General features: G+C 37.1%; 1 protein-coding gene across 2 annotated transcripts; it reads right to left on the reverse strand.

Moving 5' to 3' along the window:
• Positions 1 to 209: 209 nt before the first annotated feature.
• Positions 210 to 25794, reverse strand: prdm10 (PR domain containing 10). Of its 2 annotated transcripts, none has more exons than XM_048168568.1 (23): positions 25410 to 25794; positions 22174 to 22290; positions 19535 to 19696; positions 17381 to 17440; positions 17149 to 17253; positions 16811 to 16991; positions 16058 to 16299; positions 15773 to 15973; positions 14817 to 14889; positions 14429 to 14546; positions 14212 to 14329; positions 12354 to 12638; positions 9952 to 10296; positions 8672 to 8827; positions 7092 to 7271; positions 6846 to 6956; positions 6361 to 6561; positions 6135 to 6278; positions 5700 to 5870; positions 4528 to 4665; positions 2621 to 2795; positions 2426 to 2526; positions 210 to 2339 (listed from the first exon to the last, which is right to left on the reverse strand). In XM_048168568.1, the coding sequence occupies exons 2-23, from the start codon at positions 22243 to 22245 to the stop codon at positions 2148 to 2150; spliced, it is 3531 nt and encodes a 1176-aa protein (XP_048024525.1). In that variant the 5' UTR covers positions 22246 to 22290; positions 25410 to 25794; the 3' UTR covers positions 210 to 2147. The 2 variants fall into 2 exon arrangements, with proteins under 2 accessions (XP_048024525.1, XP_048024524.1); XM_048168567.1 differs by having other exon boundaries at positions 22174 to 22304; positions 25410 to 25793.
• Positions 25795 to 26097: the final 303 nt, after the last annotated feature.

The following is a 26097-nucleotide window of genomic DNA, read 5'->3' on the forward strand; positions in this document are numbered from 1 at the left end:
ATGAGTGACTGGAACTCACTGAGGTCTGAGGTGGGACATTTAATTTGTGATATTCCCACGTCCAACCTCGTCTGGAACACAGCATGAGTCAAAACATTAGATTATACTTGAAAATAAGCTGTCGATATATTTTACTATTGTATTTATTCCATAACATTTCTTTAATAAGGTCAAGATGAGGGATCTGATGACGGACACACAGGAAGACATCAAGTGTACAAAAGCACATTTATTTCCCATCACTAGGAACAACAGGAGACACCAACTCAGACACTGAGGCGCATTACTGTACATAAGCCGTCAATAATTACAACAATACTTATAATCATAGTACAGATACTGATTTTTTTTTTACATTGTACAAGTTTGTCTCGGTATAAATAGTGTATGTTGGATATATTTCCCTTTTTCAGGTTATAAAGATGCAGCAGTGCTCCAACTGACAGATGTGCAAAACCCAAATAAATACTAGTATGTCCAGAAACACAAGTTACATGAAATACACAAGTTCTTAAAGTTCTCCAGTCATTTTAACAGACGATACACAGAATTACATGAGGATTCAGATTAATGGAGACATTTTGGGATGGATTTTTTTGGGGGGGGAATTATGTGTTCAACCTTTACCTGAACCTCATTCTCGCTGGTGACTCTTAAATATGTTTTAAGTAAAAGTTGATCTGGGTTTTGCTTTCAATCACAAGTCTGAAGTAAAGTGAATGATCTGATCTTGGACATTTGAGGTTTAACTATCAATGCCTGAATCTTGCATTGCTAGACTGAATCTTAATGTTAAGATCATATTTTACCCCAAAATCAAAGGAAAAACACATTCTATTTTGTATCAAGAAACTGAAGTTTGTTTTTAAGGACAATTTTGAATCATGACATTATGATCATGATAACCAAGCACATTTTTTTCTCCAAATTCTCATAATGTTTAATAGACAAAGAGCTTTACTTTCTCAGTGTAAATTATAATTCTTTCTTTGGTTTTTGGGGTAAAATGTGATATTTCATAAGATTCTCCTGCTAATCCAAGCAAGTTTTCTTTCAGAAGGTTCATGAATACAGAGCCTGATTGAAATTATTTAAGTGATTTACAGGCTTTGTGGTGACACTAAATTTAACTTCAAGAATTCCAAATATATTCAAACAGAATCCAGTAAAAGTGAAAATTCACAGCGTTCGACCCCTTTATATTGGGAAACATGAAATCACTTTATATTAAAAAAAATATTTTAAAGGTCTCATCTATTAAAGCTGGTTTCCGCCACTAATTAAAACAAAAAACAAAAAAAGATGATAATTGCAACTTTTAAATCACACAATCCTGACATTATATCACACAATTCTGACTTTGTTCCCTTTTTCCTCACAATTGCATGATATAAATTCAGAATCGCGATATATAAACTTGCAATTGTGCGCTATAATGTGCAATTGACTTTATAAGTCAAAATTGAGGAAAAAATTCAGAATTGTGAGTTAGAAATTCAGAATTGTGATATAAAGTCAGAATTGCGATATAAAGTCAGAATTGCGATATAGTCGCAATGCTGAATTTCTCGCAATTGCGTTTTTCTCACACAATTCTGACTTTAGAACTCACAATTGTGAAGAAATAAAGTCAGAATTGAGATGCAAACTTGCAACTGCGAGAAAAAAATCTCATAATTCTGACTTTATATCTCGCAATTGCGATAAAAAAAGTCAGAATTGTGAGATAAAAAAAGTCACATTTACCTTTTTTATTTCATGGCAGAAACAAGCTTCCATACTCAGTCTCAATCAGGTATGAAAAAATAAAATCTATCAATACTTAAGGGAAAATGAACTGAATAAAAAAAATAAAGGAACAAGAACAACAATCAGACTAGGCCAAAATGAAGATCATAAAAGAGGCAGTATGGCACAGGTTAAAAGTCATGATAGTTCCTGAAACCACACATGGTTGGGTCTTTTTGGGTCTCTAGAAACACAGTTAACCACTCCAGTGTTCTGAATATTTCATAAAAAACATTTTCACTATTTAAGTTTATTTTTTACTCTTCAAGAAAATAAAAATAAATCAGAAATCTGTTTAAAGTAATTCATCTGTCCCCCTTCAGTAAACCACAGAGCGTTTCTTCATGAGTGATTCAGTGTCAGGGTTTGGTAATGTGAACTTCACTGGCTCCCGTCCCATTGGTTGTGGTGGTAATGATGTACTGCGTGGTGGTCTGCTGACTGGCGGCGGGCTGCTCCAGCGGATCGGGGTGAACCTGTGCTGCGGCGGACGGGACGCTCACCTGCTTACCATCCAGCTCCGTCTGTCCTTCTGAGATGACATAGTGTGTCTGCAACGCATTAGAAACGAACACAATTGCAGGACACCGTCTGAAAGTGGAAGCCAGGTAGTTTTTCCAGTAAACGTCAGACTCACCGTTTTGACCTGACTGCTGTTGACGGCAGTGGTGACGGGGGTGCTGGCCTCTGCTATCACATACTGAGTATGAGGAAGAGCCATCATCTGGATCTCAGATGCTTATAGGAGCAAAGGGAGGGAAACACAATGCTGTCTTCATACATACAGATTAACAGAACATTACAAACAGCTGCTTTTGCTGAAGGTACGTACGATAACTCCTGTAGTTCCAGTTGCTGGGAAGGTACGCATGCTGGGCAGCACCTTGCGTCTGATTAGTGGATGTCTGTAGAGTCTGGCCCTGAGCCAGGGTCACAGGGGTCAGCTGGGCGGTGCTAAGCTCCTGGGCAGCTTGCTGAGAGGAGGGACTTAGAGGCTGACCTGACACCTGATTGGATGATAGGAAGTGTCAAAATGAGAATTGACAGTGAGTCTGATACCACTAAACTACACAAAAGTAATTTTTTTTCTTCCAACCAAAAGTATTCACGTATTTTATATTTGTTGAACTGTCGAATATTCGTCATTCTCTGATGATCCAAAATGATTAATTTTTTTTCTGGTGATTATGAAATGATTTTGTTGGAGAGCACATTTGCATAGAAAATAATAATAAAAGCTTTGTTTGTTTTTTTTTTTTACTTAAAGACTGTGAACCATCGTTATAGTTCTGAACGATTTAGGTAAACTTAAAAATTTAAGGTTGTGCACAATTGAGTAAACTTTACACGAACCAACTCAAACCACTTTCAGTAATAATAAAGTTAACAGTGTTTGTTTTTTTTAATCTCTTTTCACTTTCAGTTTTCATAGGTTTCATTATTTTAAATTCAAGATGTCCATAAAATAATAATTAGATTTTTATTGTGATTATTATTAAATGGTGATATTACATTAAGAAATATATTGCAATAATACTATTATACTGTAAAGTTAAAATACTAATACATATAAAATTATACAAATTAATAATACTATCTTAATTTCTTAATTTTCAAATGTAACTAAACCACCAAGCTTTTATAGTGGCAATTTGCCAGAGAAATTTCAGAAATTCAGAAACCCACAGTGCATATACTTATTCAAAAAGGGGAATTCACCACTGGCAAGATGGGATTTTAATAATACTTGGCTGTCTATGCAGTAAAAACACAAAAAAAAAAAAATGTTTTTTTTGTACTACATGACTAGAGAAAACAGAAAAAGGCCTGTGGCATTCCTTTTTGTCAAAAACTTCTACACTCATAATGCAATTCTGCAACAACTGTGGCACCGCAGCTCTGTCAATCCGACTGTCTGTGGACAGGAATGCAAAAACGTGGAAGTTCTGTAGTTTAACAAATGGGGGGGGGGGGGGGAGCACTGTAAACCCAAGTAGATAGTAGAAACAATGCCACCAATGGTCTGGACAGCCCTGGACAGTGCTGGGTAGATTACTTACAAAATTGTAGTTAATTTGATTCCAAATTACATGACAAAAATTGGAGTAATGTAATCCATTACATTAGACGCTTAAGGTAATATAATCTAAACTACTTTTTGATTACTTTTGACCTAACTTGTTTATCACATCGAATTAAACAGGATAATATTGTACCATATTGATATAAAAATACAAAGAGAAAGAAAATATATTCCATCCTTTGTTATCAACAACATGAAGTGCATTAAATATTACATTACATCAGGGTTTCCCAAACTGGGGTTTGTAATGGAACTGCAGGGAGTTTGTGAGTTTAATGAATAACATGTAATCAGAATACAGTTACTTTTTTTATTGATTACAAGTATTTTAAAATGTAATATAATCTAATTACAAGTACATCATTTTTGGAATCTGATTACATAATACAGATTACATGTAATCAGTAACCCAGTACTGGCCCTGGAGCTGTCAAAAATGATGCATTTTCTTCATCTGGTGGACATTTGCTGACAAATAAACAGGAATGCAGGTAACAGAGAAAGACTATAAATTGTTCATTTACATATTCTACTGACACTGTAACAATAAAAAGCTGGTTGAAAATTGGAGAACTTAACCTTTAATTAAATCACAGCCATTTTGGTTTTACTTCAATATATCGTACATACGTATGCTGTAAAAGACAGCTGCTCACCTGTGCATTGGCCTGCACTGTCCCTGTGGGCTCAGCCACCTGTATGTGCTGAACCTGAATAGAGTGCTGACTGTAACTGTGAGGGTCATGTAACTGACTCACATCCACTGTAGAGTGCTGAGAGTGAGGAGAGGACGCCTGCAGAGACAGACAGACAAAACATCACTTATCAAATCACCCCAAAACCCATCACCACATTTTTGGGCAGAAAGCTCGTATTTCCAAAAATGCTACTTTTCAGGAAATGGAAAAAAACAAAACAGTATTTTTTTTTTTAAATAATTAAACACCGCATTGTCAAAGTTGATTTTGTGGCTTTATATATAGTCAGACGCTTACATGTGCCATTATATTATTAACATTTTACCAAAATCAAGCTAAAAATGGAGCAAAGAGGTTTTTGACCAACGAATTTCACACATTTGTCTGTAATTAGAACGGCCTCATCTGAGGCAGTAAATGCATTGCATTGTTTTCATCAACTTACAGGTTCTAAAGTATGTTGTATTTGGGCGCTAATTTTTTTTTTCTGTCATTTGGCCAAAATCTCATGTTATTAAAGATGACGTGCTTCGCACAGGCTATTTAAGACAGTACTGGCTGTGACTCGACAACAAATACTAGACTAAGACTCTTCTTCTCCGCTCCTCAAATACATAAAACATTAACCTATATATAGTGTTTCTTGAGTAAAGAAAACACTCTGCTCATTCAAATAACCAATACATTATTTACCCTTGCATTGCAAACAAGCAGAGATGATGCAGCACTTCATACACTATAGAGGCTGATGGAGTCATGAGGTTTTACAGACAGTTTGGGAATCCAATGGAGTTGAATGAAGTTTAGTCACAAGCTCTTTTTAATACTTTTCATTGGTTAGATATTTGCAAAACCCACAGACAGACATAAAGAGTGACCAACAGTAATCATTTATGAAAAAAAATAACAATGACGAAATATGGAGATACGAGGTTTGCACCTAACAGCGATGATATATAAAAGCACCGTACATATGTACACAAGTATGTAAACAGAGCAGAGAAAAAAATAAAGCCAAAGAACAAAAGAATGTAAAAAATGAAGTGAAAGAATGAGTGAAATAATATAAGTGTAAAAACAACCATAGAAATAAAGAGCAAAAAAGCAGGCGTGAATGAGTGTGTCCATACCGGTGCCACCTGCACCACCTGCAGCTGTATGTGCTGTGGCTGTGACAGGCCTCCTCCTGCCTGAGACACAGGGATGTACTGGATCCTCTGGAAATCCCCTTGTGCTGTGCGGTAGTCTGTGGTCAGGGTCTGGGACAGCTCCGTCATGGCCTGTGTCAATAGGTCTGTCGTCTAGGAGAAAGACAGAAACTGATGAATATTGTGTTGTTACATGACAGGACACTTTGTTTATCATAACCTGTAACACTTTATTGATACGTCTTTAAAAACTTAATATATTGGAATTTTATGTGAAACAGAATTCAGCAAGAAATCTATTTCTTTAGAATAATATGTTTCTAATGATCCCAGTGAGATTTTTATATAAAGTAAACAGGGTATATTTTGATTTGATGATGTGGTGTTTGAGCGAGTGTATGTGAGCGTGCTGCTCACCACCACAGCCTCGGCAGTGGTGCCGTCCGTTGTGATGACTGCAGGAGTGCTGCTGATGACCGTAGCGGCCAGAGGTGCCTGGATGCTGTTGCTGTTGTACTGATATTCTGGATGCTTCTTACGGATGTGCTGGACCATCTTCGTCTAAAAATAAAGATACATTAGTACACATACAGATACAGTACCATACAGATTCACACACATACTACCTCAGAAATGACTGTACCTTGCTGCTGTACTGTTTGGCACAGTGCGGGCAGCACACGGGCGCAGTAGCGATAGTGCCCGTCAGCTGGGTGTGTGTGCTCAGCATGGGGTCAGGCTCCCCCGGCCCGGCAGGACGCAGCTTACGGATGCTGGGAGGCAATTCTGCCCCTGGGTGGTTCTTCAAAATGTGCGCCTTCCTTTTACTGGCACTTTTATACACCTGAACAGGTAAAGGACGAGGTAAACATGATATAGATTCATTAAAATGGTATTCTATATCTATTGATTATATATATATATATATATATATATATATATAGTTGCCATTAGAGTTTTCTAATGGCAACTCTATTTTCAGAGGAGGCTCAAGGACACACTGCTATTGTCTTTCTATGAGTCAGCTGTAACAGCAGCCAACGTGGAGACCGAAGGGTCATTAAAATGTTTGGGCTCAAGCCCATGCAGGTGGTAAGACAGAACTGGTAAAGCTGAATGAGTCCAGACCTTATCACAGTACTGGCAGAAGTAATCTCTGTTGGGTTTAATGATGGGCAGCGTCAACTCAGGAACCTCCTCCAATCGCATCTCAGGATGTCGTTTAGACAGATGATTCACCTGAGGACATGTGCAATTACATCATTAAAGTGAGTAAATAAGCCACAAGTGGCCTATGATTTCAAAAACACTGATTCTGGGAGGCCTAAGAAACAGTGAAAAGGTGATGGACAAATTTAGGTCAAAGGTCAATACCAGCATCCCTCGTCTCCTGAAGCCCATCATACAGAGTCTGCATTTAAACATGAAGCTTTCAAAGTCAGTGGTGGGCTCTTTCTGTTTCAGAGCTTTGGTGCGATGGATGCGGTCAGCCTTTTTGGCCTCGCGTTCAGGGTTGTGCATCCTCTGCATGTGTTCCCGTAGTTTATCCTTCCTCTGGCCGAAAAAAAAGGGGAAAAAAATTAATTTTCAGTATCAAAGTTTCATATTAAAAAAAAAAAAAAAAAAAAAAAAAAAAAAAAGGTAACACTTTACTTGAAGGGGTGTGCATAAGACTGACATGACACCTTCATAATCATGACATGACACGTGTCATGAATATGAAGGAGGTTTTATGAATGTTTATGACAACTGTCATTAAGTGTCATTCGCTCAATTATGTCATTTTTAATGCAAAGATGACATTGTTTGAGATGTCTGAGTTATGACAACTTGACATAAACCAATACATCATAACCTGTCAGTGTCTTTGTCATGACAACTTGACATAGCTTTATGGGTTAACATTACATTAAACTGTCATGTGGTTGGTTTTGACATTGGCTGTCATGAGGCCATTATAATAGTGTCATGAATATGTATCTTGAGCTCAAGTACAGTGGTACAAATTGAACTTGTCATTAAAATGTCATTAAGTGACAATACTCTGACAAATAATTTTATAACAGTGTAATGACTATTTTTCATTTCATTTTTTTTTTTTTTTTTTTTTTTAAGTTTCCTCCAACAGAAGGTCAGATAATAGACAATTTAAAATTTCGTAAAAAAGATGACACTGTTATAAAATAATGGTAACACTTTATTTTAGGGTCTTTTAACTAGTTGCTTATTACTATTAGCATTCATATGGCTAAAATATTGGCTATTTATTAGTACTTAAAGCACATATTAATGCCTTATTCTGCATGATCTTATTCTACATTCTTAATCCTACCCAATACCTAAACCTAACAATTAACTATAATAAGCAGTAAATTAAGAGTTTATTGAGGGAAAAGTCATAGTTAATCGTTTATATATGTGTTTCCTATACTGAAATGTTACCAAAATAATGTAATGTAATGTTAACCCATAAAGCTAAGTAGTTTTTTTAAGTTTGATGATTAATCGGCTATGTCATGTTTTGACAGGTTATGATGTTTTGCTAATGTCAAGTTGTCATGACAAAGACACTGACAGGTTATGATGTGTTGGTTTATGTCAAGTTGTCGTAACAAAGACATCTCAAACAATGTCATCTTTGCATTAAAAATGACATAATTGAGCGAATGACACTTAATGACAGTTGTCATAAACATTCATAAAACCTCCTTCATATTCATGACACGTGTCAAGTCAAGATTATGAAGGTGTCATGTCAGTCTTATGCACACCCCTTCAAGTAAAATGTTACCAAAAAAATATTAAATTTCATGTCTAAAATGTAAATGCAGCAAATGTATTTGGGTTCTATCACTTTAAAAAAAAACATTAACATCACAATGCACAGGATTTGTTTGTGTGTATGTGAATGCACTTCTGCATGCATGTGATTCATCTGGGCATATGTGAATCACCTTAAACTGTTTTCCACAGGTGGAACACAGGAAGTCCTTGCGGTCAGAGTGGCGGAGCATGTGGAGTCGTAGCTTATCAGGCCTGCAGAAGGCTTTATCACACTCTGTACACTGGAAGATCTTCTCTGAGTGGAAACTCCTCACATGTTTCTTTACCTGAACAACACAGATATATGACTGACCAATGCCACATAATCAAATTACAAGAATATTGACATGTAACCAGACATCAAAGAGGGCTTGTCACTTTTAATGACTTCTCTTTTTTCCTTGAAAGTCCACTTAGTATGGTAGCGCAGGTTTTTGCACTAAAAACAGCCATACTTCAGTTATATGACCATTTCTTTAAGTTATTTTTGTTACTGTATCTTTAAGTCTTCTATATGTTACTGAACATGAACTCTTTAACTTCACTTGCTTACTTAAAATTTTACTTTTTACAATATTTACAAAACAGTTGGAACTATGGCACTAAAATTTCAGTAGCGGATGCTAAAAGCAGTGAAATTTCTCAAGTTCCGACATCAATACCACAGTAAAAACTAATATGCTTACACACTCTTTTATTAACGGCAAAATATGTAAGATTTTTAGATTAAAATATCCAAAACCAACTAGAACAATGTTATATGTTTTGTTGACTTGTGTACTTACGTTATCCCAAACATTTCCAACAATGTTTAAATTCAGAGAAATCAGCAATTTTAATCAAGACACGGACCGTGTCATTTTGACGCCTGTCAATGAAGTCATATCCACATTACCCTCGATTTCCAGTTTTACTTTTGTTTACTTTCGTACTTTTCGCCCTGCTTCATACCACAGTAACGTTAATAAAACTTGAATACATTAGCTCATCCATGAACATAATTTCTGCCTGAGTCCATCAGATTGCTTTCCATCGGCTGAGGTGAAGACGACAAATCCCATGATTCCACGCTCGGTCACTGCGTCATCAAGCTACACCTTTGTTTTGAATAAGTGACCTCTAGCAGGGCAAATGACATATTGTGCCTTTAATAACGTTTAATTATTAATAAAAATATTAACAAATTAAAGGTGTGCTGCCTCAATTAAGTAAAAATGATTGCCTCATTGACTAAGAAATTAGTGACATAACAACCACAGATTTCTGAGTGAGCCGTTTTTACAAGATTGTTTTAATAAAAATGGGATTTTTGGAATGTAAAAAAAGGACTTTTTAAAGACAAAAACATAGGGCCAGGAGAGGTAGTTTAGAAATCATATCCACATGTGTCCTATTTGCTAGCGCATCTAACCTGTATGAAGTCTGTGAATGTTTTCTTGCAGGAAGGACAAGAAAAGCAGCCGTTGACCAGGTGAACCCCCACATGCACTTTGAGCAGGTCCAATCTGTCATAGGACTCGGCGCAGAACAGGCAGGAGTATGTGCGCTGATCAGAGTGCAGCTGCAGGTGATCCTCAAGCGCAGCGTTCGTCAGAAAGCCCTTTCCGCACTGATGGCACATGTGACGGCAGCCGTCCCGCCCGTGGTACCGCATGTGCTGGTCTAGCTTGTCTTTATCTCGGAAGGCTTTCCCGCACTGGGGACATTTAAAGGGTCGAAAGGACTTACGGATGAATAGATGCTGGAGAGCGGCATTCTGGGTAAGGAAGAGAGAAAGCATTGAGGAATGGACACTTCTGTGAGAAGACGACAACTAGGTGGACAATCCGAGCAGGATGATGAATCACTTAGATTACACTGAATTCATATGGTTTGCAAGCAATGACATAATGCACTTGCTTGAGTCTGTATGTCACAGAGATGGCGGCTAAAACAAGCGGTTTTGTTCGCATGCTGAACACAAACAGGATTAAATTTTTCAGTTGTAGCTAATAGTTCACCCAAAAATGAACATTCTGTCATCATTTACTCACCCTCATATTTACAATGCTTTTTTTTTTTTTTTTAAATAATAATACTTTTATTTACAGAATAACTTTAAAATTATAATACTAATATTTAGAGGCGTCATGCATTTAGTATTTTTGAGGGGGCACCATATTCGATTATACTTTTGAATTACTGATGCAAGAACATGCATTGATAACGCATTTACTGTCGCTATTTCAGAATATTAAAAATATTAGGCCTATAGGTTCTGCATCAATTCAGTCTTTCACAAATTTTGTAGCTTATAAAAACAAACAAATTTAAAGCATATATAAGCACTGACACCGCAAGGCAAACTGCCTTGAAGTCCTGCAAACCTAACATCCTCCATTTCCTAGTGTATGCTGTGTTTAGTCGATCAGTAAAAGTCATTTTTATGGAAAGTTATTATTTTTTTTTAAATTTTAGGCGGATTCCCTCAACCACCCACACACGAAAAATCAATTGTTCTGCACCAATCGCTTATAGGATGTGACATATTTCAGCTTCAAAACTATGAAATTCAACAGAAGATGACCACTTTTGGGCACTATTCATTTTATTGTAAGATTAGAGTAAATGTTATAGTTACCTACGCAATGTGTAGAATATCGGACATCAATAAAACACGTCATGAAATTATATTTGAAAGGATTATTGCAGCTTCCATAGACATCAGTAAGCGTGTCCGTCTCTGTCTCAGCACCAGCCAAAGCGTGAACACGGATTTTAAATTTAGCAGTTGATGACGTGACGCACTGAATGTTCTAATCACACTGGTGTGATCGTACACTTCACAGGGTTAATTATCAAATGTAAAAATATTTTTTGTCCTTTGGGAGCTGCATTCAAATCCATCCAAAAATCTAAGGGGGCACGGTTTGAATGGGCATGATGCCTCTGCTAATATTTTAGTCTTAATTTTTCTGCTTCCAAATATTAAAGCATAGAGCTTTTATTTTGGATGAGAATTGACATTCACCTAAGACATTCGAAACATCTCCTTTTGGTCAAACTCTTTATGTAGTAATTTATGTAGTTGCTGTTGAGTTGATTCAACTCATCGACTACCTTGTGCCGCCATGTTAATCTTTAATGCAAATCCAGCATTGAATTTTGTGAAGCAGTCCGGTGTAAAATGACAACAACACTCTACTACAACAACTCTTCCTCTTCTCTAAAGCAGCACAACATGGCCTCACCGCCTTTATCGCATGTTCTCAGGGTCAGGGTTTGTGTAAATTTTAGGGTTAATGATGTCACCAACTCGGGAAGAAGCTCGTTGTAGTCCTTAAAAAGCAATTTCTGCAAAAGAAGTTCCTTTGCATTGAACCTTAAATATTGTACATTTGCAGATGTTGTTTATGCATAAACAGCAAAATTACACACTAACTAAAATTAAAAAAAGCTAAATCATAATCAAGGACCCCTTTAAATGATGACAGAATGTTCATTTTTTGGTGAAGCGGTCCCGTTAACTCTGTTGGTTGATGAAGCTTGAGGATTGAACTGATACAGACAGATGTAATGGGGATGTAGGGAGTCATAGGTTGTCAGTGTAGCGTGACATCACAACACTGTATTGACTGAAGGAGGAAGTTTCCTCTGACTCCACTCTGGCCCACATTAGACCTACCTGCAAGTCCACCTTAACGTGCAGCACGCAACAAAAGAGAAAGACACACACACCCACACACACGCTACTGTTAAATAACTCTAGCCTGCTTAACACACTACATTGCAGAGACATGAGGGTTTGGGACGCTCATGATGGGCATATCTTACCCTAATCCTCCTTGCCCTCCTCATGTCCTGAGGTGTGAGGTGGGGATCTACGGGACTTGACTGAGACAGGTCCTCTTTGGCAGACCCTGGGACCTCTGTGGCCGGAGGAGGGGTGACAGAATCCCCCTCCACTTGCAGTGCCTCGGTGTGAGAAGCTGGGGTATCAAGCCCTTCCTCAGTCTCTGTCTCCATTGATTCGGCTGCCATCTCCACCACCTTTAGTCCATTAAGAGCTCCGTCTGTCCTTTCCTCAAATGGTAGTTTATCTACAGATGCCAACAGCTCCTACAGCAGGTGCAGAGATAAACATTGAGCACAGAATCCATTCATCAGCTGGAAAAAATCGTTCTGAAAGTGATTCCAAAAATATCATTCTGCTATGCCATTATAGTTGTGGTGTGGACTCTACTATTATTTTACAGTGCTCAGCATAAATTAGGACACCGCCTCTGAACGAATACAAAAGATGTATTTTCTTTATGAGCACTAATACAATTCATGGAAAGATGGCAAAACTAAAATGTATTAAACACATACATAATAAAAACTGAGAAATATATGTCATTAATAGGCATAAAATAAGTAAATTAGCCAATTTGGTTTAAATTAAGGAATGCAGAAATGAGTACACCCTAGATTTAATTCAACAAATGTATAATATTCTAGTACTTAGTATGCCCTCCATAATTTTGAATATACTTCTCTGACCCTTCTTGGCATGGAGTGATCTTTAATGGGGAGTGAAATGCCCTGATCTTTAATGGGGAGTGTTGCTCAACTCAAACTTCACTGAACTTTACTGTGGGAACCAGGCACTTCTCACTGTACTCCTCCTCTAGCAGTGCCATAACATTTTGGATGCTGTTAGATCCAAAATTATTGATTTGGTCTCATGAGTATTGATTCCCATAATCTATATTTTGTAAATATGGGTTTGGAAATGGCTAACTGACTTTATTGTGCTTTGGCGACAGTAGGTAGTTCCAGTGAGAACAACAACCATGCATGTCATTTCTGCAGGCTGCATCTTACTCTGTGAGATAAACAGTCACTCTTTTCATAGCTTTTGCTGGCTCTGAGACACTCGCTTGGTATTTCTCCTGCTCTGTGTCCAGTAAAAAAAAAAAATCCCTCATCACTAAATGAAAGCTTAAAATGAAGGCCTGATTATTTCAGGGGCCTTGTCACAAGTCCATTGTTTTTGAATTTCTGTGTTACTTTTGCTATATTTTCACACTTAAAACAATGATTTGGTAATCCTCATGCAGCACTGTCCTCTTTTGTGCTAAGAAACGAGTCTCCTGACAGTTCTCTCCCAAGTCTGAGAATGATTCAGTGGGCTAAATAACACTTTTAATCGTCAAGAAATTACTTCTCTTTAAATGTTTTGATTCAACATACTTACCTGTTGATCAAACGTTGCTTTAAACCTACACCAGAACATTTTTATTTAGTTTCATTTAGTAACTTTAAGGAGAGTGCACTCATTTTTGCTACATAACATTTTAATCACCTTGATAAGAAAATCTTATTTTCCTGAATAATTTTGACAAGCTTCTTATAATTGATTAAGCAGACTTGCTGGAACATTATATCTTAAAGAACCCTAACATATCCTCTAAGTAACTGAGTAATTGCTAACTTTCAGAAGTTTCAGAGGGGGTGTACTCATTTATGCTGTCCACTGTATATTTAGAACAATTTTTCTAAATATATATACTATATCTTTATCATAATAGTTTTCATTCTTTGTGTGAACAGGCCTTTATGTGTTTAAAATAACATGATGGTGAGTAAATGATTTTTGGGTGAACTATCCCTTTAATGGACTTTGGTTTACTTTACAGGTCTACAGTACCTGTGTCTTGTCAGCACTCTCAACTGGAGTCTGTGGGCAGATGAATTTCGTACGCCGTCCTGGTCGCCTTGCAGCACCGAATCGTTTCCTGCCCCGCCCTCGGCCACGGCCCTTTGGCCTGGAAAAACAGAATATTAATCAGTCTCTATAATGAACTCAATGTCAGAAATACAATTATGAACATGGAAGAATATGAGTCATTTATTTGCATTCAAACCTTTGGATGAGGTTCAGCTTGTCATCGTGCATGTTTAAGTGCTGCTGAAGCTGCTCTGAGCTCATGAACCGTCTGTTACACTCATAACAAGGCCAGTTCTTCTCCTGCTCACGCAAAACTACCCAGAAAGAACAGTTGAACCAAGAGAAACAACCAAATTAAAAAAACAAAACAAAAAAAAAACAAATCTTTATCTTAAATATGCCTTTTATAACATTTATATTTTAAACCTTTTTGGCACACAATGTACAACCAAACTTTTCAACCAAACTAAAACCCTCAAAAGCACAAACTGTGAGAAAGTTAACCGTTACATCTTTAGTAAACATATAGTTTGTAATGTCTGTGGCTATGTGAATGAATCAAAGAGATGATAATTACAATTTACCTTTTCGTTCCTCATCTGTGACATCATGAACCTTTTGGTTGACAAACTCGGCGTATGATGCAGCATACCACACCTGGAGTATAAGATCACATGTGAATTCATACATCATCTGAACAGGTAAGAAAATACCCGTTTACTGTGAAAAACATCCCAAAAATAAAAATTGCACTCTAATACGCACTGCTCTATTTGTTGTTAGGATGAAAGAAAGTTTTAAAAGTTACAATTTTAGGCTGTTCTGCCTCAGCGGTCTAACAGCGCTCGCCAATCAAATCAAAGAAGGAGGGCCTTACTGTTCACAGAAGACAAGTGTGAATTCAAACACAGAAATGTTCAATGAATGACAGGTCTAATATCCAGTGATGCATATCCTACTCAGCTGTTTTACCAAATGTCGCCATTTTGAATTGAAAATATGCTATCATTTACATCAGAGGTGGGGAACGTTGATCCTGAAGGGCCATACTCCTGCAGAGTTTAGCTCAAACCCTAATTAAAAACACCAACATTTTATCTCGACTTTTTTCTCGTAATTTAATGAGTTTATTCTCAACATTTTATCTCGACTTTTTTCTCGTAATTTAATGAGTTTATTCTCAACATTTTATCTCGACTTTTTTCTCGAAATTTAACGAGTTTTTTCTCGTCATTTACCAAGTTTATTCTCAACATTTTATCTAGACTTTTTTCTTGAAATTTAACACATTTTTTCTCGTAAATTAATGAGTTTATTCTCAACATTTTATTTCGACTTTTTTCTCGAAATTTAACGAGTTTATTCTCAATATGGTTTTATTTTTTTATTATTGCTTGGCCCTAATCCTCTTCCGTAATATTGAGTATTGTTTGAAAGGCTGAAGAGAAAGAATAAAATAAAAATTATAATAAAGATAATAGAGATATAATTTTTATCCTTTTGTTTGCTATAGATGAGAAAATTATTTCTTTCTGCTGACCTTAAGCTCCTGTTTGGGCTGAATGTTCTTAATTGTGGTGTAAAAAATGTCCGAGCCGTACTGATAAGCCACCAGGTTCTGCTCCAGGTGGTTCTGGGCCGGCCGGACAAACATCATCCAGTTACATCGCTCCTCATCAGACAGGTCAAACCAGAGGTCCTCCGCTCTCTCGCCCTCTTTCTCTGGGTCTAGCATGTATAACTACACACAGCAGGATTACACTTTTGAACACTATACTAGAAAACTACTTATGATAAAAGAGAAGGGTTTACACATTTGTCGTACTTTCAGGTGGATGTGAGTGTCCTGCAGTTCGCTCTGTCGCACCAGCGGACCCTCTATAGGACCAAACTGTGTGCGTTTGGGGATACGCCGCTTGGTAAAGACTCCGCCCAGGAAGCGGTCGATATACAGGACGAGAGGAAGGCTGGCCCGAGCCTTGGACATCACAGGGCGGTTCAGGATAGGATGCAGAGGACCGTGTTTTAGACATGCTCCAGTATTAGCATTATTACAGTCTTCACACCCTACACATAGCAATAAAAATACATGTTCACATTCAAAAGTGTCTTAGGAATGAACCTGGGGAGTTAACTAACATTTTGAGAATTGAGAGAATTAAAACTGATTTCCTCTCACCACAATCTGAAACTGATAGTTCACCAAAAATTCTGTCATCAATTACTCACAGTTTTATGTTGTTCCAAAACTATAAGACAAGTCAAAACACAAATGAAGATTTTTTTTTTTTTTTTTAGCTAAATCTGTTAAAGCGACCATGTCTTTTCAGAAGACTTGGATTAAACCGCTCAATTCAGTTTGAGTTTTCCGTTTTGAAGCATCAGAGTTTTGGGTGAATAGACTTTCAATGGAGGGACAGAAATCTCTTTATTTAATACAAAATATCTTCATTTGTGTTCCAAAGATGAACGAAAGTCTTGTGGATTTGCAATGGCATGAGGATGAGTAATTGATGAAACAATTCTCATTTTTGGGTGAACTAACCCTTTAAGTGTTCAGTGCTGAACATCTACTCACAGAGGCTCTGGGGGGTGAACGGCTGGGGCGTCCTGGGTTCCCAGTCATCCATTTCAGAATCGTCGCTATCATTATCTTCTTCCTCGTCCTCTGAGTCTACAGTGGAATCTGTGGCCCCCAGGGGACTCGACGAGGCCTCTGCCATGTTGGGAAGGGCCGCATTACTCACAGCCAGTTGGCTCTGTTAGGAAAATAATCAATATCAGTTCAACAAGAGGTTAAAATTGCTTCACTAATGCACATACACTGTAGTCTCTTATGCCTGTGGCAGAACAATGTTAAGAAAACGTTCAGGTGAACAATTGCATTATGGGATATGTTTAGCAGGGCAGTGTCACCTGTGTCACAGGTTCCAGGATCGCCTGTGGGCCATCAGCTACGTTACTCAAAACATGCAGATTGGCAGTGTTCATGTTCTGACCGCTGGGCAGCAACACAGTCACCTGGGGCAACAGATCAAGATAGTGGTCAACATCAATGGCCAATTGCTTAAATATTACATTTGCACCCCCATGGCATTATTTATATGGTAAATGTAAAAATCAAAAACCATGTTAAATGCCACACTACCTGTTGTGTTGTGCCATCTTGCTGAATGTAAGCAACTTGGGGTTGATCTGTAAACACCGCCTGAACAGGACCGAAAAAGAGCAGTAAATCTTTAGAGTTACTGTGTGAAACATGCTGAACAGTATATGTTTGTGATTATTTATCAACAGGAGTGCATATGTAAGGATAATGTACAGTCAAGCTGGTCATTATCCCAAAATAAACCCAACAATGTGGTCCAATCTTGTATCACTTTTGAAGGGGTGTATTTTGCAATAACAACATGTTAATTTCTGCAGTTTATATTTGCTGTTTAATTAATTAACTAACTTCTGGGACCTTATTATATTAGTGTTACCAAACAATTCCACTGGAAAACCTTAAATCTGTGAGATTAATGTTTTTTTAATCAAATCAACAGCCATATTATATATAATTACAGTAACACAGCAGCAATAGGGGAGTGAAAATTTGTCAAAATAATCAAAATTGTCTCCACATGCTGCTTTGTCTATCAATCCCATTCAATCCACAATGTTAAAGGTCCAGTAAGCGATTTCTGAACAATGCTGTTGAAAATGGATCGGATTAAGCACCACAACAGACTTGTAACCAATCAGCAGTAGGGGGCGTGTCCACTCACGATGGGGGAGGAAAGAGAGTGAGCAAGAGGGAGATTTGAAGAAAGACTGTAGAAAGAAAAATGGCTGGGAGACATTAAAAAAGAGAAAAGGTCAGAGGAATATCACTGGGAAAAGTAGGAGTTATGATCAGGCAAGTGCTTTAGGTCCCATATTAAAGGTGCCCTAGAATTAAAAATTGAATTTACCTTGGCATAGTTAAATAACAAGAGTTCAGTACATGGAAATGACATACAGTGAGTCTCAAACTCTATTGTTTCCTCCTTCTTATATAAATCTCATTTGTTTAAAAGACCTCCGAAGAACAGGTAAATCTCAACATAACACCGACTGTTACGTAACAGTCGGGATCATTAATATGTACGCCCCCAATATTTGCATATGCCAGCCCATGTTCAAAGCATTACACAAGGGCAGGCAGTATTAACGTCTGGATGTGCACAGCTGAATCATCAGACTAGGTAAGCAAGCAAGAATAATAGCGAAAAATGGCAGATGAAGCAATAATAACTGACATGATCCATGATAACATGATATTTTTAGTGATATTTGTAAATCGTCTTTCTAAATGTTTCGTTAGCATGTTGCTAATGTACTGTTAAATGTGGTTAAAGTTACCATCGTTTATTACTGTATTCACGGAGACAAGACTGTCGTTATTTTCATTATTAAACACTTGCAGTCTGTATAATTCATAAACACAACTTCATTCTTTATAAATCTCTCCAACAGTGTAGCATTAGCCATTAGCCACAGAGCACAGCCTCAAACTCATTTAGAATCAAATGTAAACATCCAAATAAATACAATACTCACATAATCCGATGTATGCATGCCGCATGCATGACGAACACTTTGTAAAGATCCATTTTGGGGGTTATATTAGCTGTGTAAACTTGATATGCAATGATAGAGTCGAGAGCTCGGGAGAGAGCGGAGAGCATGAGCAATTAAAGGGGCCGCAGCCTGAATCGGCGCATTTCTAATTATGCCCCAAAATAGGCAGTTAAAAAAATTTATTAAAAAAAAAAATCTATTGGCTATTTTGAGCTGAAACTTCACAGACACATTCAGGGGACACCTTAGACTTATATTACATCTTGTAAAAAAACGTTCGATGGCACCTTTAATATTAGAAAAGCTTTCCAGCACTGGAGAGATGTAAGTGGGAAGGTCTGAAAATGGATGCAGAGGTTGCATTGTTTCTGCTTCATACGTGAGTAACACTGGTTTTGCTATGTTTCACAGAACCAAGATATGCTGTTGTTGTAATGGTAGTTATAGTAATAGGACAGTTCTGAGTGTCGTATGCTTCGCTTCAGCTATGATAAAGAGACATCCACTCTTGCACTGCATGTTTGTGCATTTTCAGGACAGAGCAATGAAGGGAGGGTTGTGTTTGTTTGGGTTGATTTCAAATATCAGCAGTGTTTCTCAGATATCTCTTACTGCAACTTTAATCATGAATGCTAAACTTCTTCACTGGCAGTGTCAAGGATCAAATCTATACATCTTCACTGGTAGATGAGCTCACCTGTGTTCCATCGGCAGGGTGTATGTACACCAGTGTGTGTTCGGCGGACTCAACAGAGGTGTAGGAGCTTCCGTCTGCAGTATATACAACCTGCTGCTGACCGCGGTCTGACTGCTCTCCGCTGTACACGATCTGAGCCACCGCACTGGCCTCGAAATGCACCTGCACACACAAAACCCACATGCTTCAAGACTAAAAACAGGTAAACCTCATGAAAACAAAGTGAGATTTCAACCCAAAATAATAATAATAATAATAAAGCAGCATTAAAAAAAAATTACATTAGGAAACTGAAGCCTTTTTTAAGGACCATTAAGATTTAATCGCACCTGTGATTATTTTCATGACAAGTAAGGAATTATTTTTACTGCATTACTGTATTTATTTGCATTATGGTAACGGGTCTTTTGCAGGAGAACATGATTAATTGTAATTCAATTGTTTTAAGGCTGGAATACATTACACAACTTTTGCCTCAGTTTGCAGTCTGAAAGAGCAGACGCTAGATCCTGGAGGCCATTGCAAATCTGCAGATTTTGGGCAGTCAGAGTTGACCAATCTCACATAAAATTGCATACTTTATTATATTATACTCTCTTTTTTTTTTAGCTTCAGACTATGATTCTGTCCAGACATGTTTGATATTTTGAGCCAGTTTTAGAACAGATAACAGATAAATGGTTTGTCAGATCGCAGTTTAAAAATCTCACACTTTAATAGAATTTATAACGCCTAACTTAATAAAACAGGCTGTGTGACTATGAGGAATGATTACCACAAAATATATATCTGTTTGCAAGTTCGAAGGACTTTATTTAAATTAAACACATGCACTACTTTAGCTATTGTCACATGCCAATGCTGGCACAAAATAGCATCCCGATTTATAGGGTGAAAAAGGACCATGAGTTTCTTACTTCCGTTGAACACAAAAGAAAATATTTTGATCCAAACAGTTGATGGGCCCCATTACGGAAGAGGATTAGGGCCAAGCAATAATAATAATAATAAATTAGGGCTGTCAAACGATTAATCGCATACAAAATAAAAGTTTGAGTTTGCATAATATATGTGTGAGTAATGTGTGTAAATAATATATATATATAAATACACACAAATTAATGTATATATTTAAGAGAAATATGTTATTTGGATGTGTTTGTATTTATATGTACATAATAATTACACACAGTACACCCACATATATTAGGCAAAGTCAAACTTTTATTTTGTATGCGATTAATTGTGATTAATCGTTTAATAGCCCTATAATAAATACATTTAAAAAAAACATCGAGATTAAAGTCGTTATGTTTCAAGAAAAAACTAGTTAAATTTCTAGAAAAAAGTCTAAATAAAATGTTGAGAATAAACGCATTCGAACGGTGTCATGTTCATGACATACTGATAGAGGACATGACAGAGTTGGATCACTTAGTCAAAAAGCTTAACATGGCTTAATGCATTAACAGTGATATTAAAAGATTTGTACACAACTTATTAATAAACCAAACTATGTGTGGATAAACAGATGAGCGCAGATAACGCAACACGTTTAATTACACGTTAAGCATTTTCCTCCATAACGCGCCTTATAAAGAAAACCGATAGCGTGGTTTAATGTACAAACTAAGACAGTGGAATTAAAAGATCAAATTCTCTAAACACCTTATTAATAAACCATACTATGTGCAGATAAGCATAATGACTTCAAGCTATAGGCTGGAAGAGTGTGTATAGACATTTTTCAATAGTCTATAGGCCTATTTCTTTTTGTGTAGCCTATTTATTATGCCTGTAAGCCTGCTTATGTGGCTAGATATAGATTGTCCTTTTTGTTTCTGTTTGCACATTTACACTAAAACATATGGACGCCACTTTTTCATTCTTGAAGTGAACTTTTTGTCTGTATGGTTATTAGATTCACTGTTTTGCTCTGCTGCCTTGAACTTGAGAAAGCACCACTTCTGGTGTGCACATTACGCATCCATAGCGCACAAATTTACGCTTGAACGGACAAATACACATAATTAGCTAAAGCTGATAGTATATTTGTTACTAAAGAAAGCCTAAAATATAGGTTGAATAAAGAGATCTAACTCTGTCATGTCCTTTTAGTATGTCATGAACATGACACTGATCGAATCCGTGTTTATTCTTGACATTTTATTATCGACTTTTTTTCTCGAAACATAACGGCTTTATTCTCAAAATTTAATGAGTTTATTCTCGACATTTTATTTAAACTTTTTTCTCGAAATTTAACTATTTTAATCTTACTTAATAATGACTTTAATCTCGAGATGGTTCTATTTTTTTTTTTTTATTATTGCTTGGCCCTAATCCTCTTCCGTACACCATTGACTTCCAAAGTATGGAGAAAAAAAAATAAAATAAAAAAAAAAAATACTATGGAAGTCAATGGGGATTTTTTTTTGGGTAACCAAACAGAAAACGTTTGGTTACCCACATTTTTCAAAATATCTTCTTTTGTGTCAAACCGAGGGACGAAACATTCAGGTTTGAAACAACATGAGGGTGAGTAAATGAGGACAGAATTTTTATTTTGGGGCAAACTATCCCTTTAACCCAATAGATGTACATAGGTAGTAAATCTAAAAAGCAAGGTCTGGCTGTACCTGAGGTGTGTTTCCAGTGTCATTGTTGGGTGCTGGACTCCACACAGGTGACGACTCCTGCTTGGCCTCCATTGCAACCGTATGAGGTGAGAGCGAACACCTCCCTCACCTATCCACCTGTCATCAACCACCTGTATGTTCATTATAGAACTGACATGATTTATCAAGATTTTATTAACGTCCATGACTTTCATCATGAAAAGAAAAAAAAAAACATGGATTGATCACTTATCTGAATATTTGGGGGAATGTGTCACTACAAAAGCCTGGATGGTGGCAATGGCCCTGACTAGCATATCACTGTACAATATACACATGCTACATTGTTGTCACATGACCTCAGTAGGTTTAAAGTCACCATGAATGGACAATTTTTGATTTTATGGAATACTGCATAAATGATTTATCCGTGCACATCATTATTTTTTTAAAAATGTATGCGCCCTCATAATCTTTAATAAAAGTAACTTCCCCTTCCTCTTGCAGTGACATCTCATCTCTGACGATGCGTCTGCTGGCACGAGGGCGGGGCAACTTGTCACTCACATGAGATCCACCAACAGCAAACCACAACCATCCAATCAATTCCCTACAGACAAAATTAAGTCCCACCCTACATTTTTTCTTGTTTGAGAAGCCATTTCACTTGGATATACCGTACATCACAAAAGGGAAGAAAAGACCATCACAACTTCCGTTTAACGTCGACTTTATTCACAATGAAAGTAGTGTAGAGAGTAGAAATGAAGCAAATCAAACTAATCTTTTCTTCCGTATTGTGATTTACATCCAAGTGTAATGGATTATCGAAAACATTACAAGGGCAAAAAACTCATTTAAAAATTAAACATGCATGGATGCAATTGTTCACATTAAAGGTACAATATGTAATAATTTTGTCCGCTAGGTGTCGCTAGAAGCCTATTCAAAACAAAGGCGTAGTTTGATGACACCAAGTTTTAGAGCGGAATCTTGGGACATGTGGTCTCCACTTCAACGGACGGTGCAAAAGAATAGGGATTGGAGTCGGGAAGAACTCATGTTCATGAATTAGATTATTAATGTTACTGTAGTATGAGGCAGAGCGGGAGCGAGTGTTGTGGGAGCTGAATGAGGCCGCTGGAGCGATTGCGCAACACACGCCTCACGAGCAGCGGAACTTTTATTATGCCACAGTCACCGGCGCGCTTCCGCTTTTACGGACATGAGTATGAGGTAACACAGCTCTGTTTATCATATTAGATACATTTGAGTGTGTTGAAAATGATGTTATAACGTTACTCTGAGCGTTCGCTCGGTGGCTGCTGTTAGACACTGTTACACATTGCAGTAAGATAGATCGATTTTAGAATATTATATTAAATACTGAATGTCTTGTGTTGATAAATGGCATGTAATTAATTTTAAAACGTATTGTATGACGGAGAAAATTATGTATTACTGTTACTAAAAATAAAGCTGCATCTGATTATGCTATGTTAGCTACTTGACAAAATAGTGTTTTTCTCTGAGGCATGATAAAGCATGGTACTTGCTTTAGAAGACTAAAGACTAAACGTGTTGAGCTATATAACAATTATTAGTTTTCTGTCTATAAATATATCAAAACAGTTGTTCCCTTGTCTATTAAAACGTGTAATATATTAAAGCGTCTTTGGTGTTTCCATGGTTTCTACAGAATAAAACCGGAAACCGAGGGTAATGCGGGTATGACGCAATTGACTCCTCACATGTCCTCGAGCCTTGGTTAAAATTGCAATTTTCCCACGACTTACAAATAATTGGAAACATTTGGAATATTGTAAGTACTCAAGTGAACAAAATATATAACACTGGCCAAAAATATTACATATTGTACCTTTAAGACCTATATGAATTTAGAAAATAGATAAGCAATTTTTTTTTCTATGCTGACATCTCAACTGCTTGATTGCATTTATTGTTGCAAAATGTAAACTATATCACCACCCAGCCCTAATCTGCTAAACGCAACTATAAGGCATGAAGATATTATTATATATTATTGGTTCACTTTCAAATAAAAATTTCCTGATAATTTACTCACCCCCATGTCATCCAAGATGTCCATCTAAAACCTTTATTTTTCATCAAAAACCTTCTTTTCGACTTAAGAAAGAAGGACATGGACATCTTGAATGACATGGAGGTAAGTAAATTATCAGGAAATTTTAATTTGAAAGTGAACTAATCCTTTAACATTAAAATCATGATTTCTTGTAAATCTGTGTATTGTGAACAGTGCTATACAAATATAATAGTTATCTCAGGAACAGGTCTAGGAAATCTAATTTATTATTTTCTCATTTTTCCCCCATGACTGTGTGAATCTTGTATATTCCAAAATAATGGAATAACTCTCTTACAATAATAATAATGTGATGGTATCAAACGATGATAACCCACGAACTGTACATGGTAATCATGGTTAATCTATATAAATGACAATATACATATTGTAAAGTACGTTAGTGGCTGATGCGAACAAAACAGATGAAAGCTCAATCTCGACACATTTCACCTGTTCATTGTGTTATTTGTAATTTATTGAGAGCTCGCAGTTTAACCCAAATACAGGCGCGTACTGGAGGAGCGGTCAGTCTAATCACTGCACGGGGGTAGAGGAGACACACGGCCGGACAGAAAATCCCTAACAGCCGTGCTGCGAGAAAAAACACCGGCAAACGCCTATAACCCCGGCCTTCTTCAAACCCCAAGACAAATACAGAGATTATAAACGCTGTAATGATGAATGAAGCAATCGGGGTGTTCGTCAGGCTCTCTCCCCCCCTGTCTAAAGCCTGCAGGTTGGGAGTTCCAGTCGGACTATACCACACAACCCGCAGCGGCACAAAAACATTTCCACACCGGCATTATCAGACATTAACCCGCACTGGAGGCCAACAACGACGGTGTGATGAGAGCATATGCCCTGTTTGATCTGCACCGTCAATGCGCTGTCGTTTTAACCGAGCGCATTGGTTTGATGGAGGTTTTTAAATGCGGGACAGGAGCGCTTGGCTCCCCGCTCACAGATGAGCTCGGCCGGCGGCGCGCTCCGCGAGTGTCTGCAGCAGAATGAGGAAGACACGACACGACTCCATTTTGGGTGGGACTAAGACAACAACAAAGCACGGCGAAGACACTCAACAAAATATATCTACACCCTAATCGACCGTCCAACGGAAAACAGGCTGTGAATTTTACGTGACACTTACTGAGAGACGATCCTGAATCCGCGCTTAAGCCTCGGGTGTGGATTTCCCGAGAGTTTTGAGCATTTTTAGGAAAAGGTTGAAGTGGGTCTTCCCTCTGAATGGTAGCTGCAGAGATGGCTGCCTTGCATATATTAACATAACCTGCCTAGCAACAGACGCGCGGCCGCGGGCGACGATTTGTGCATTGTTATATATATCGATAGAGTTTTTCAGGAGTGATAGGGCAGAAGTGGCATATATGCTGCGGTGGATGAAGTCCGCGTTGTTTATTTTGCATTTCGATATGTTTTTCATTTCGAGATAATTGGTATTTCATGCTCGTATGGCATTTCCCTTTCGGCGCCAATGAGAATTTTCCGCCATTTTTCCCAACCAATGAAAAAAAGAAAAACGTCTTCAAGTCCGTCCAATGAAAAAAAGAGAATGTGCCAGGCCTACCAATGACATTTCAAGCGCGTCACACAAGCACGTATGGATGTGTACATATAGGCACGTATATATGAAATATATATTTATATATATATATATATATTTAAATATTTAAATATATATTTATTTATATATATATATATATATATATATATATATATATATATATATATATATATATATATATATATATATATACCTTTATAACGTAAAATATGTAAATATATATTTTATATATATTTATAAAAATAAATATATA

Source organism: Megalobrama amblycephala, linkage group LG19 (genome assembly GCF_018812025.1).
Source record: "Megalobrama amblycephala isolate DHTTF-2021 linkage group LG19, ASM1881202v1, whole genome shotgun sequence".
NCBI lineage: Eukaryota > Metazoa > Chordata > Actinopteri > Cypriniformes > Xenocyprididae > Megalobrama > Megalobrama amblycephala.